Genomic DNA, 13,956 nt, shown 5'->3' on the forward strand with positions numbered 1-13,956 from the left:
GGTCATTCTGAATTTTCATCCCGACTAACCTAACGATACAGCTGGAGAACACACACCATCAGTGGTGAAGAGCAACATGAGTCCATGGCCAGAAATTGTTTTTCCTCAGAGTGGTCCATTGTGTCCAAGTGCAGGAATGGAGGGAATTTGGAAAGAAGATACAACAGAACAGTACACTCTGTTGTCAAGATAGGAGTTCTTTTTCCAATTCTGCTGTGCAGCACTGAGCAAACAACTTTTCCTTTTGTGCCGTTGCCCTTCTGACTTTCCATTTCTCTGGATAATTGAGATGAGGTTGCTTTCACTTCTTAAGGAAAGGAAGCTTATGCAGCCTATTGGCTAAATTCGTTCTCTCCTCTTCCCTGCTTGCAATACTAGCCTTACAACGGCCTACAATTTTTGTGAAAATTGGCAGCTGAAGAGAGGAGAAAGGACCCTCAGTCCCACTAAGTGAAAGGTTGGCTATTTAAAGCCAAAAGAAAAAAACCCTCCTGGTAAATGCCTAGTTAAATCAGCAGGCATGTACCAGCACACTGATCAGCACACAGCTAAGGACAAACAACAGCTGCCTCTTCCAAAACTGGTGGTTACATAAAAATTATTGGAAACATAAAGGAATGGTAGGAGGAACGATGTGGGAACCAGGTGTTACTGTGATAAAAGGATACAGGACACAAGCCTGTAGAAAATCAGCTTTTTCAGTTCCATGGATCAGGCTTGCGTAATCGTGGAACCACAAAATGCTTTGGGTGGGAAGGGACCTTTAGAGGCCATCTAGCCCAACCCCCCTGCATTGAGCAGGGTCATCTTCAACTGGATCAGGTTGCTCACAGCCCCATCCAACCTGGCCTTGAATGTTTCCAGGGATGGGGCATCTACCACCTCTCTGGGCAACCTGTGTCAGTGTTTCACCACCCTCACGGTAAAAAATTTCTTCCTTACATCTAGTCTAAATCTACCCTCCCTTAGTTTAAAGCCATTACTCCTTGTCCTATCGCAACAAGCCCTGCTGAAAATATTTTCCCCATCTTTCCTATAGGCCCCTTCAGGTACTGGGATACCGCAATCAGGTCTCCCCACAGCCTTCTCTTCTCCAGGCTGAACAGTCCCGACTCCCAGCCTTTCCTCACAGCAGAGTTGCTCCAGCCCTCTGACCATTTTTGTGGCCTCCTCTGGCCCCACTCCAACAGCTCCATGTCCTCCTGAGGGCTCCAGAGCTGGACGCAGGACTCCAGGTGGGGTCTCATGAGAGTGGAGTAAAAGAGCAGAATCCCCTCCCTCGCCTGGCTGGCCATTCTTCTCTTGATGCAGCCCAGGGCACGGTTGGTCTTCTGGGCTGCGAGCACACACTGGTGGCTCATGTCCAGCTTTTCATCCACTGGTACCCCAAGTCCTTCTCGGCAGGGCTGCTCTGCAGATCCCCGGAGCCTGGATCATGGGTGCCGGCCTAGGTGCTCCTGTGTCGTAACAGGGCGACAGAGGAACCAGCTTGATGAGAGGACGTGTGAGCAAGGCTTCAGGAAGCACCTGCTGTAACTGGGGTTACAGACCGACCGGCCCCTGGTTCCGCTGAGCCACTGATCGGCCGGTGTTCTGATGACACCCCCAACAAAGGAAACACGGAGCTCGTTACTGAAGGGTGTCACAGGTAGCAGCCATCCAGCCGCACGGGTGACTGCAGAGCGCGGGCCGGCGGTCTGGCTTCCCCGTGAGGAAGCACTCCCCAGCGCCTCGGCGGTCCCCGGCGTCTTGGCGAGCTGGTTCCGCGTCCTGCCGCCCAGTGAGGGCCGTCCCCTCCTCACCGCCCTCCGCCCCCTCGCTCCGGCCAGGCCAAGCGCCGGTGGTCCGTACGGGCTGGGCGGGCTGCCCCAGGCGGCGAGGTCCCAGCGGCAATCGCCTCCGCCCCGCCCGGGTCCCGCCGCGCTTCCCCGGGGGAAGGGAAGGACGAGAGGGAGCAACGCGGCGCGGGCTGGCGGAGGGGAGGGGGCGGCGGGGGGCGGAGGGCGTTCGCGTGCGCGCCGGGCGCCAATAGCGGTGGCTGGGCACGAGGCCACCCGCCGCTGCGCCACCCCCCCCCGCTTGGCGGCGGTTTGGGCCGGGCCGCCCCGAACCCGGAAGCGGGCGGCGGTTGGTGTCGGTGCGCGGCGAGCGGGGCCGGGCGCAGGATGCGAGGCGCCGCCGCCGCCCTGCCCCCTGCCCGCTCGCAGCCAGCGCCCGGGGAGGAGGAGGAGGAGGGGGAGGAGGAGGAGCGGCAGCGGGAGGAGCGGCAGCAGTTGTAGGAACCGCCGCTGCGATAGCATGAGCGGGGCCGCGGCTAAGCAGTCCGCCGGCGCGGGGTCCGCCACGGATCCCGCCGCCGCCGCGGAGAAGGCGGGGGCTGGGGACTCGGTGGCGGAGCCGCCGCCACCGCTGCTGAGCGTGGACGTGACGGGATTGGTGTCGCAGTTCGCGAGGAGCTTCGTGCTGATCTTCCCCGTCTACGTGCTGGGCTACCTGGGACTGAGCTTCAGCTGGGTCCTCATCGCCCTGTGCGGGCTCTTCTGGATCCGCCGGCACCGCGGCGGCAAGACCTCCCGCCTGGGCCGGGCGCTCGCCTTCCTGGAGGACGAGGAGGAGGCGGTGCGGCTCAGCGTCTCCTCCGCCGATCTGCCTGCGTGGGTGAGTGGCCAACACCCTCCGGCGCTTCCGAGGCAGCACCCGCGCCCGGCGGGCCGGGGCCCGTCACCTCCGCGGGAGCTGCGCGCCGCCCGCCCCCGGGGCGGCCCCTCCTCCCCGGGCTCGCTGCAGGCCGGAGCCGGCCCGGCGGGAGGCAGCGGGTGAGGAGGTGGCATCCCCGCGCCCCGAGGCTCCTCGTCCCGGCTCGCAGCCTGCTCCGAGACTCGGCGTCGCGGGACGCGGGCGGGCAGCGGGGGCCTCCCCCCGGCGGCGGGGCCTCTCCTCTCCCCGCGGGCGGCCCCGTGGTCACCGGCTGCAGAGCTGGGGCGGCCGCGGCGCCGCTGCCGTGCGGTGACAGCCCCGCGGCAGCGCTGAGCCTGACGCGGCCGGGCTTTCCCTCCCAGAAATCAACTTCACCTCAGGGTTTGGGGTTCTGTCCCCCGCGGTGACGCACACGTCTCGGTGTAGCGAGGTCTCTGCGACGCTCGGATCTCCCCGACTCGGGCAGGAGCCTGCGCTTAAAAAGTTGAGATTAGAGGCGGACAGAATCGGTGTCGTGGCGGTTTCACAGTTTTCAGTGAAGCATCCCTGAGTAGGGGGTGACGGAAAAAGGAGGTGGTGTTTCAGGGCCGTGGCGTGAGGGCTGAGGTAAAGGTGCCGTGGTGGCCTCACCTGTGCGTTGCTGTGGTTGGCTTTAAAAGGCTTGCTTCGGAAGTGGAGTCTGCTTTGAAAGTTTCAGACTTTCTGTTAAGTCGTTAGAACTGCCATTATTTGTTATTTATTTTTTTAGCTGAAACTCAGCTTCGAAGTTGAATACTTTTTCTCCGTAATGCTTGCTTTGGAAGATGAATAGTTTTTTAAACAGGGCTGACAGCCAGGCACCCGAGAGCCTCGGTGCTCACCCAGGCCGCCGTGTGTCCAGGTCTACCCTGCTGACCTGCTGCGCAGAGCTTGCTGCTCTCCTGGTCCCTGTACCTGAAGTCTTCAGGGCTGCTGCTAAATATTTCCGTGTGATTTCTTTGCTGATTGCTCTCTGCTCCTCAGCAGCAGCCATCCACATCTCTGCTAGGTGCTCTTTGCAGTGACTGTGCATCGAGCAGTGTTGCGATGGTAAATATCCAAGTTACTGTTTTCATGTGATCAAATTGCTGTTCCTGATGCGACCTGTCCTAGCTCTGCTAAGGAAGTTACAGGAGTTCCAGGCATCTGGAGTGTGTGTGTGTAGTGTGCAGGTGTGAGATGGGCGTCGTCTTTACTTCTGTTTCTTGGTGTCTTTTACCCAAGTTCTAGGGGAAGATCGTGGTAAAAATGAGGACAGTGTTCAAGAGAGATGAGGTGGTTTTACTGCTTGAAGCTGAGGTGTGAGTCTTAAACAGTGTGGTTAATAGCTCTTACGTTAGCTTTTTTCCCCGTGTAATCATGCGGCATTATAATGGAAGTGTTCTGATTTCATGCATTTAAAATTAGTTAATTTAAGCTAGATTTGTTGTGGAGGGTTGTATATGGTAACTATCTGCTGGTAACTAAGCAGGAGATATTCAAGCTTAGTGCTATGTGTAAATTTTATTTTAAGTCACAATTTGTTACCTTTGATAAAATGACAATCAGCTCCTGTGTGGAGTTGTCCAAATAACTAAAGATTTAGAAAGAGGCCTCTTGGCTGAAGTCAGAGGCAAAAAATCCTAGACAGCAATAGGTGCTGGCTGCAAACACCTGCATATGCTATGGTAATATGAGAAAGCAACTGATCGATATACAGGGTTTCCGCAAAAGTGTGACCTTCTGATACACCAGTTGGCAGATGTGTTGTAAATCACTGGTGGGTTTTTTTGTGATTTTGTTTGTTTGTTCGTTTTCCCTCTTTAATCATGTTCTTAAATTTTAAAGGTCTTGGTTCTTTATGCTGACATATATGCTGTATTCTGGAAGCATCATACTTCCAAATAAATGTAGCTTCCAGATGGAATGCAATCTAGAAAACAGTAGTCTTCTGGGAAGTGAAGGCCCACTGAAATCCCACTTAAATCAAAAGTGATCTTCAGTGTCTGCTGTCATAGTTGTTAAGCTTTATGTGAGTCTTTTTGCTGCCTCTGTAATATGTCTTGGAAAACTGCTGTTCTCCTTCCTTCTGCTTTATGTGTGTTGTCTTGGAGATTCATGGATTTCAATGATGTTTCAAAAAAGAGCTACTGGATAGTATACGGGGCCTGACATCTCTTTAATAGGTATCCAGTTTATCCATCTCACTGTGAACTCCAAGCTGGAGTATGTTCCCTTGGTTTCTGGACAGAGAAGTCAACTTTAAATTACTTGAGTAGGACAGTGCTGTTTTAAATGTATGAAATTTTTCCCCCTTCTGGGACTGAAACTGAGATGTAATAAACCATTTTTCAGCTAAAATTGCATAACATCGCAAACCCCATTTTGTATGGCCTATTGATTGGAAAAGAACTTGAGCTGAGCAGCAGTGTATATAAGGTGAGATTTCTTTCCCTCTCACCTACCTTGGGATTGATTGCTGCTTTAGCAATTCATGTTAAGTATTCAGTAATACTGCATTGAGTTATGTATTTTTAAGAACATGGTTGTTGCAGGAGTAATGAAATAAGATTTTTCTGCTGGCAGTATGCTCAGTTACTATTTGAAAGTGATACTGTTGTGCTATCACACTAGAGTTCGTAATGTTAATTATTCGTTTCCTAGAGTTACTTGTTCTGTAAGCAGGTGGTTATACAATAGGAATATTCTGTACTGTGCATGTAAAATGAATTAATTCAATGTGAATACAAGATATGGTATTTAAAATGTCAACACTGAATTATTTAAAAGAAACATGTATGTGCTAAAAAATACTTTGTTTACTGTTTTAAAGAAGAACATCGGTACTCAGACTTGCTAACATGTAGTTATCGCTCTTCTGTGTGTTTGGAAGATGTCACTGATTATATGGGGTGGGAAGGAGCAGAGGTGGGTGCTTTTCCAAGTCATTTAAAACTAGGCAGCAGAATTTACAATGAGAAAGGATTGGAGAACAAAATGGTCTTTAAATAAGGTTGACATTTCACCTTTCTTAGCAACATTTTTATAGACAAGATACATTTTATACTGGAATGAATGTAGTTAAGATGCAAACATATATCAGGAAGGTGGCAATTTAAGTATCACTACTTAGACGGAGGTAGGAAACCAGGATTCTCAATTTTTAAAGGCCAGGTGTCATGTTGCCTTTTATTTTTTAAACAGTAATGAAATTTCATAATCTAAGTGGTATAACAATTTCGCTTCTTTCTTTCTCAGAACAACCAAAAAAGTTAGTGTAGTTTTGCCACTATAGGGATTTTTTGGTTGCTTAATGTGACTTTTATAACATGCCAGCCAACATATCATTTTCGACATCCTTTTGGATAAGTGAATCTGTCTCCTGCTTTCTTCAACATACAGATAAAAAGCCATGCTGATGTTTTTTTTCCCCCGAATCAGTTGTAAATTTGGCCTGGTACCAGGAGCTGTATCTGTGTGCACTCTGTCAGCAATCAGGACAATTCAAAATAGGAATAAACCTTAGCGTTTTTAAATAATTGATTCTGAAAACAGATTTAGACAATTTTCTTTGTATTCCTAACCATGTATTATACAGAAACTGAAATACTGTACATCATTGTAGTAAAAGTAATGCCATATTAAAACATTAATTACAAGTCTGCTGTAGCATTTTGGGTCCTACAGGCTCGCTTGAGTTTCTGCTCTAGTTTGGAGTGACTGTTAGGGTTTTGGTTTTGTTGTTTTGTTTTCTCATCTACGTAAGGTAAAAGAGAAAAATCTACCTAAACGTGAATAGGTGTTCAGTCACCTTTTAAACTAAACTGATTTACAGTCCTATTGTAAAGAGATCTGGTAGATCTTTCTCTTGGGAAGCTGTATGAAATTCTTGCAGACTGTGAGTATTGTGAATGGCCATTGAACTGCTTTATGACCACTGCACCTGTCGGGGAGAGATAATGTCAGCATGTACCATTTTTACTAGATACTGATGTATAGCTACAATAATCAATAAAGTAGTTACCCACCCACGTTTTGCTGAGTGTTTTTGCAATGGTGATGTTCAGTAGCACATGACTTCAGTGGTAGTTGCAATGTTAGCTGAAGTGTTGAGTGTTGAACAAACTGCTAGCGCTTAAGGGACGAGGAACCTTTCAGAGTAAAAGCAGAGTTCAGAGCACATGTCTGAAAAAGGAAATTGTGATTTATAACTATGAAACTATTTTTATTTAATCACATGTGCTAGAATAAAATACGCATACATGTATTTTTGTGTTTGTCAAGTACTCCAGTGATGTGTTTAGAACAGTGAAGATTTTGGTATTTACCGATACTGGGAAGGCAGACCCAGTATGTTTGTGGAAGAAAAGCGGTTAGGTAGCTCTAACTGCAGGGTTATATCCTATACTGAGTGACATCTACAGAGAAGGTTGAGGTGGTTACGCCCTTATGTGTTTTTGGTATGAAGATTTCTTAATAGCGTAGAATCAAACTTGGTAACTGGGTCTTAGACTGATAGTTCAAGACAGGAATCTTCAAGCTATCCCTGCTGATGGATGTTAAGTATGTACCTGGTAAACCTGATAAACAAGTGTACTTCTGCAATGCAGTGTTTGGGTTTTATTGCCATAGAACAAAAAGATCTTCTGCTTAACTTCTAATTATACCTTCGGTTAATGCTTTTATTACTGTAGCTGTAGGAATCATAAGTGGGTTTTTATACAACGTAGTAAAATATGAAAAGGAAGGCTGTGAGGCATTATGACACATTCTTATGATCCTCTCTCCAAATGCTAGTTGAGTATGTTAGATCGAATTTACCGAGGAGTGATTTATAAGAAAAATTACTTCCATGTATGGCTACTTAATGCAAAGCTGGATCCAGTCAGTTTATATAGTTAGTACTGCAGATGGCCATATACTCCAGGCTGCAAGCCTGCCTCTGGAAAGTGTGAAGGGGTGTCAGTAAGAATAGAATAATACCTTGTGAGTACGTAACAACTGAAGTCCAGATCCTTCTTCTGCCTGATTATTTTTTTTCAAAACTGCCTTCTGTTCTGGGTGCCTCATAGTGTATGTCCACATATGTATGTATATTGTGGGTTGTATGGGTTTTTTGTGGTTAGAGTTTGTTTTATTATGTGTTCTTTTTAAAGAATAAGTTTAATTTAATTCAGTATTACTTCTTGTAGTTAAGAAGGTAACCTGGGTGACCTTCCAAGAGTACCCCATAGTCAGGAGACATATGAATAAAGGTTTTAGGAATGGAGAACCAGAGTGGGAAGAAAGGCATTTAGGTTGAACAAATGATCAGTTTCCTGTTTCTCAAATAAAGTTTTCAAATTTAGTGTGTTAAAACTGTGCTGAGATGATGTCTGTCACATAATACATTGTCTCATGTAGTAATGTGGTAAGCATCAGTATGTCATTCATATGTAAAGATCCCTTTCCAGAATATTTATGGTAGAAAGCCACATGATGAACTGATGTTTATGACCATGATGTCAAACTGCTAAAGAAAAACATTAGCCTGAAACTGTTAGTATGCTTCTTGAACTGTTTTTAGGTGCCACAGGCCTTCTGAATATGTATGTATAATACATTCTTTTTTCATATAACACATTGGTATTACATAAAAGTTACTACTGACTTTTGGGACTATTGCAGATATGTTCTTTAAATGTGCTGTTTGTGTGAATAACTAAGGAAGATGTGTACAAGTCTTTTTAGTTGTGGGTGGTGTTTTTTTTTTTTTTTAGTTTTCATTTTAGTCTGCTATTGTTGTTTCCATGCCTGAATAATTTTGCATATAAGGGCTGGCCCAGCTTTAACTGTGTTTGAAAATGTGGGAGTCATGAAGATGTTTTCAATAAAGACTGAGGTTTTATGGAAGAAAAATTCTAGAGTAGCAGTCAACCTTTTCTGCTGCTTCTGCAAGATTCTTCTCACTTTGAATTCCCACGACTTTTTGAGATTGTTGACACATCACAGAGTGTAGTTGGATATGCATTCTGAGGTTTTTTTTATTTTTTTTTTTCACATTGAGAGCCTGCTGGGAAATAGGAAGAGGAGTCAGGGTTATTCTCAAAACATTTTCATTGTAGTTTTTAGTAATAAAAGCCTGTTCTAGATATTTTAAGTATTCAAAATAATTCTTTGGTGTCCCATTCTTGCTTTTTAAAATGAAAGAAGAGGCAGTGTTTTGTTCCTGGTAAGATCAAAATCTTTGGCTTAAACTGCAATATAAATCAAATTATTTATCTCCCATTTATCAAATCGTCACTAATTGTAGAACTGAAAAGGTTCTCTAATAGCTGAAATTGCTTTTAGCATAACTTTTTTCAGGCTTCGCAACAATTTTGTGCTGACCATATGCCGGTACTGAATCTGAGTTATGGGTTTGTGGAAGGTGTTTTTAAAACTTATTTTAAAATACGAAGTTTCAGAAGAATGCTAATTTTTAAATATCCTCTGTAGTGTCTGAAACCAGTTTGTTAGAGCCTTATAGTAGTCTATCAGATTCCAAAAGCAGTACTTAATGGGTTATAAATTAACCTATGCCATTGCTTTTGTAAGTTTTGACATGTAGATACAAGGGAATCAATAGAAGAGTGTGATTCTTCTGAAAGGATTACAGAAATAAGAGATTTTGTATGAGACACTGGTAGTTTGGATACAGAGTTTTTTTCACCTGTGAAGTGTCATCTTTCCTTTTTTTTCATTATTGCTGGACAATACTAATTAAGTCCTTCCTTTCCTAAGGAAGTTTAGACTGCTGGACACCCCACCAGCAGCTCTAGAGCTTTGCTGTGGCATAGCAGTGGCCAGCTTCTAAGTTTTGTGTTCCTAGCTTGACAGGCCAGCAGAATTTCAAATGTAGTATGTGTAAGTTTGCTTTTGCATGTTCGGGGGAAATACTGCACCACTTCAAAGAAGAAAATTAAATTCTTGTCCTTGTCTGGTGTTTGTGAACAGTTAATGAAAATAAAGGATATACAGTCGAATATAAAGGCTGTACAATTGAATGTAAGAACAGTGGGGAAACAGTATTTTGATAAGAAGAGAGGAACGTGTTTTTTATTCTAAACAACTACTTGAATTAAGTAAATTATGAAAACTATTTAGGGAGGTCTGGCATTTTATCATTTATATAACTTTTGGCTTATGTGGCTCTTGGCTATTTCTGGGTAAGATCTGTTTCAGTTGAATGAGGAGAGAGTGCTATAAAGTTTAGAAAGAAAATGTTTGATGAGGAATAAGAAGGAAGAATCAAATCAAGAATTTACTAAAAATTACTATGTGTGAAATGGTGGAAGCCTGCTGCCAGCTTGATGTGTTTGACAGAGTTTGTAGTTGTCCTGGGTGGCATGAACTGACCCAGGACCCTTCTTCAGTCCCGTTTGCCATGCATCAAATGCTTTTCTCATTTTGCAACAGAAGAAAGAGAGGATCTGGACAGCACTTGCATTTCTTAGACAGTCTTAATACCTTTCTTGAGGAAGCCTAGACTTCTCACTGGATGAAACTAAAGTTCTTTTGGGGCAAGTAGGAAAAGATGATAGTGTAATGAAAGATGTGTGTATATTTTTAAATAAAGAACCAACTTAAATTTGTTTTTTTTCTGATGCTTGCCACCTTCTCTGTGTTTTGATTTCATATATGCTGTTCCTTTTATTGTCTTTTTAATGTAAGTTTTTTGACTTTTCTTAGCTGGCAGTCAAAGGAGAAGTTACAGTTACAAAATGGATCATTGTCAGGCCTGGAAAGTGAGGTTATACTTGCCGTGTCAGGTAGTGGAGTAACTGATAGCAATAGTAGGTTTCTTCTGTATTGGCTAGAAGTAGTCCAGATTAAACTTGCTTTATAAGGAAGTTTCATTACAGAAGTGAGGTTCGAGAATCCTGAATACTTTCCTGACTTTGGGGGCATATGTTCAACAAGTACACCGGCCTTGCTAAATCCATTCCATTTACCTCAGCTTCTCAAGATACTTTGTTTTGATCCCTTCTTCCTTTATCATAGTCCTGTATAGTCTCTGTTTATATGTCGGCGTGCAGATGAAGAACTGTGTCCCATCTTCTCTTGAATCCTGTTGGTATGGTGCCTGGGAGGGGGAGGAAGAGAGGTGCTCCTCAGCCTTCTTGCAGTCATTTGATCCCCATCCCCAACCTGCTTCTAGTTTTTTATTCCCAATACCTTCTACCAACCTTCATGTACCAGTCTTTGTTAGACTGGTGGAGTTCTTATTTTCTTTGCAGTTTAAATGGTGCAGCCTCTTTGGTTGGTTGGTTTGTTTCGTTCTCTCTATGTGCTTCCTGTGATATTGTTAAAAGTTAGAGGAGCAGTGAGAATTGTAAAGCTTCTTCCTACTAATGGTTCCTTATTCATAAGAATATGCGTGAGTAGCATCCCTAAATTTTATTTGTAGGCTTTTCATTCAAATATGCTTATTGCAGAGAGAATCAGGGAGTTTAGTAGTGAAAGAGAATGATTCTGCAGTTTCAAAACAAAATAAATGTGCATTCTTGACAAAAAGGATGTTCTGCATGCAGTTGCGTTTTCCCACTGCTTGCGTGTGCCAGCATTAGGATTTACTTGGCCACCTAAATGTAAGTTTTTTGCCAGGTTTAGTGTTCAGCTGGATCAGTTCCTTGAGTTAGTTTACTGGGCAACCATGCAAGTGCTAGTGCCTACAAAAAGCAGGTTATGGAAGCCTGTGGTCAGGTTTAAAGTGAAATGGAACACCAGCCTGCATGAAGAGAGCCTTCTTAGAAAGAGGTGGCAAATAACACTGCTGAGGTGTCTTTGTGGGGAAGCAAAGTTTGAACTTGAACAGTTTATAATGTCAAGTTGCACATCCAAGTTATTTTACAACATTTCAACAGAGCTATTAACATACTTAATCACTGAACGTATTAACTCTCAGTACTTTGATCCATCTTGTAAGTTGGCTGTATTTTTAGTGCGTGGTTTGATCAGATGAGCTCCGGAGGTCCCTTCCAAACTGAATTATTCTATGATTTTTGTTTTTGTTTTAAGATATCATTTAAATTAGCCTTCAGACTCCAGTTGTGACTTACAAATGGGAAGAAACCTTTTCTGCATATGCTACCAGTATTTGCTTAACTATTAAGTGTACTAGCAAAAAAAAGGGAACATGGCTATCTTTAGAGTGGTGTTTCGTGGGAGGTAGTGAGACTTTGTAAGTCGTTCATATGCCTGTCAGCTAAATAGCTAGTATTAAAATTCTGTGCAGCAAATTGCTAAAACATATGATTTTTCAAATGGAACTCCTGTTATATAAATAACCTTTGGAAGAGGAGCATTCCCGTAAAATGAATCATTGCACAAAGTTTTTGTCCGCTACACCGTGATGTGACTACAAAATTCTCCGTAGGAGTTGAAAATTTGAAACAGGGCTAATGGTTTTCAGCTGAAGCAGTCTAGAATTATGTACCATGAATTTGTTACTAGAAATACGAAACTAGTTTTACTTTGCTGAAAATAACTGTCATATGACAGACAAGCATTACATTGTCATTTGGCAGTCCTTATCATATAGCAGCATGGGTCAAGTTTACATTAGTCAGCTGCAAGCACTTTCACCTAAGAGATTTATATTTGTGATGTAAATTGCGTACATTTTTGCATCTGTTTTCATGAAGACTTTAATTGAGAAGGTCTACTACAGACTTTAGCACTGTTGTTTTCATAACCTTTGCTTGCATTCCTTTGGTTAGATACTGGCTCCCATGAATTATCCAAACCAACTGAAATAGTTTCCTTCAGGAAGATTTTGCAAGATGTAACATCGCATGCAAAGTTAATTGTATTGACAGTCCATTGTCTTGTATTCCATCACTGTCCACCTTAAAAGGAAGGTGGAAGGAAGGTGGGTGAATCTCTAAAAATGCAGCGTCTTCCTGTTTCATTTTTAAAAGCAACCACAAGGTAACGTTGAAGCATGAAGGTAACTGTAAAACCTTAATTGTTCTGATTTGAATTAATTGTGCAGTATTACGATCTGCACTTCTGCTGTTAAAGTTTGTGAATGTTCACTTTTAAAATAGCTTACTGAAAAAAAAAAAAAAGGGTTGTGGGGAAGAAAACATTGTGGGGTGGGAGCTCAAGTGGAACATGTCAGCTCAGGAAGCTCAGAGTTGGCTTTATATTTAAGCATTATTACTGCCTTCTTTGCTTCAGTCTTCAGTGCTAAGACTGGCCCTCAGGAATCCCAGGCCCCGGAGGTAAGAGAAGAAGCCTACAAAGAGGACGACTTTCCCTTGGTCGAGGAGGACTGTGTGAGGGATCGCTTAAGTGATCTGGATGTCCACAAATCCATGGGCCCCGATGGAATGCACCCACGAGTGCTGAGGGAGCTGGCGGATGTCATTGCTGAGCCACTCTCCATCATCTTTGAGAGGTCCTGGAGGACAGGAGAGGTGCCCGAGGACTGGAGAAAGGCCACTGTCACTCCAATCTTCAAAAAGGGCAAGAAGGAGGACCCAGGGAACTACAGGCCGGTCAGCCTCACCTCCATCCCGGGAAAGGTGATGGAGCAGCTTAGCCTGGAGGCCATCATCAAGAAAGTGGAAGAAAAGAAGGTTATCAGGAGTAGTCAGCATGGATTCACCAAGGGGAAATCATGCCTGACCAATCTAATAGCTTTCTACGATGACATGACTGGCTGGGTAGACGAAGGGAGAGCCGTGGATGTTGTCTACCTTGACTTCAGCAAGGCTGTCGACACTGTCTCCCATGATATCCTCCTAGGGAAGCTGAGGAAGTGTGGGCTGGATGAGTGGTCGGTGAAGTGGATAGAGAACTGGCTGAATGGCAGAACTCAGAGGGTTGTCATCAGTGGCGCTGAGTCTAGTTAGAGGCTGGTAACAAGTGGTGTCCCCCAGGGGTCAGTACTGGGCCCAGTCTTGTTTAACTTCTTCATCAATGACCTGGATGAAGAGTTAGAATGTACCCTCAGCAAGTTTGCTGATGACACCAAACTGGGAGGTGTGGTAGATGCACCAGAAGGCTGTGCTGCCATTCAGCGTGACCTGGCTAGGCTGGAAAGCTGGGCAGAGAGGAACCTGATGAGGTTCAACAAAGCCAAATGCAGGGTCCTGCACCTGGGGAGGAACAACCTCATGCACCGGTACAGGCTTGGGGTGGACCTGCTGGAGAGCAGCTCTGCGGAGAGGGACCTGGGCGTCCTGGTGGACGACAGGTTAACCATGAGCGAGCAGTGTGCCCTGGCTGCCAAGA

The 13,956-nt window shown here is 44.6% G+C and overlaps 1 protein-coding gene across 5 annotated transcripts in view; it reads left to right on the forward strand.

The window, feature by feature from the left end:
- Positions 1-2,108: 2,108 nt before the first annotated feature.
- Positions 2,109-13,956, forward strand: part of ESYT2 (extended synaptotagmin 2) — a 90,472-nt gene continuing 78,624 nt past the window's right edge. For 3 of the 5 annotated variants that reach the window (XM_075419751.1, XM_075419752.1, XM_075419753.1), the window contains exon 1: positions 2,111-2,658. In XM_075419751.1, coding sequence (XP_075275866.1) covers positions 2,299-2,658 — 360 coding nt within the window. In that variant the 5' untranslated portion in view covers positions 2,111-2,298. Of the gene's footprint in view, positions 2,659-13,956 lie in introns of all 5 variants that reach the window. The other 2 variants (XM_075419755.1, XM_075419754.1) reach the window with 2 other exon arrangements.

This window comes from Opisthocomus hoazin, chromosome 4 (assembly GCF_030867145.1).
Source record: "Opisthocomus hoazin isolate bOpiHoa1 chromosome 4, bOpiHoa1.hap1, whole genome shotgun sequence".
Lineage (NCBI taxonomy): Eukaryota > Metazoa > Chordata > Aves > Opisthocomiformes > Opisthocomidae > Opisthocomus > Opisthocomus hoazin.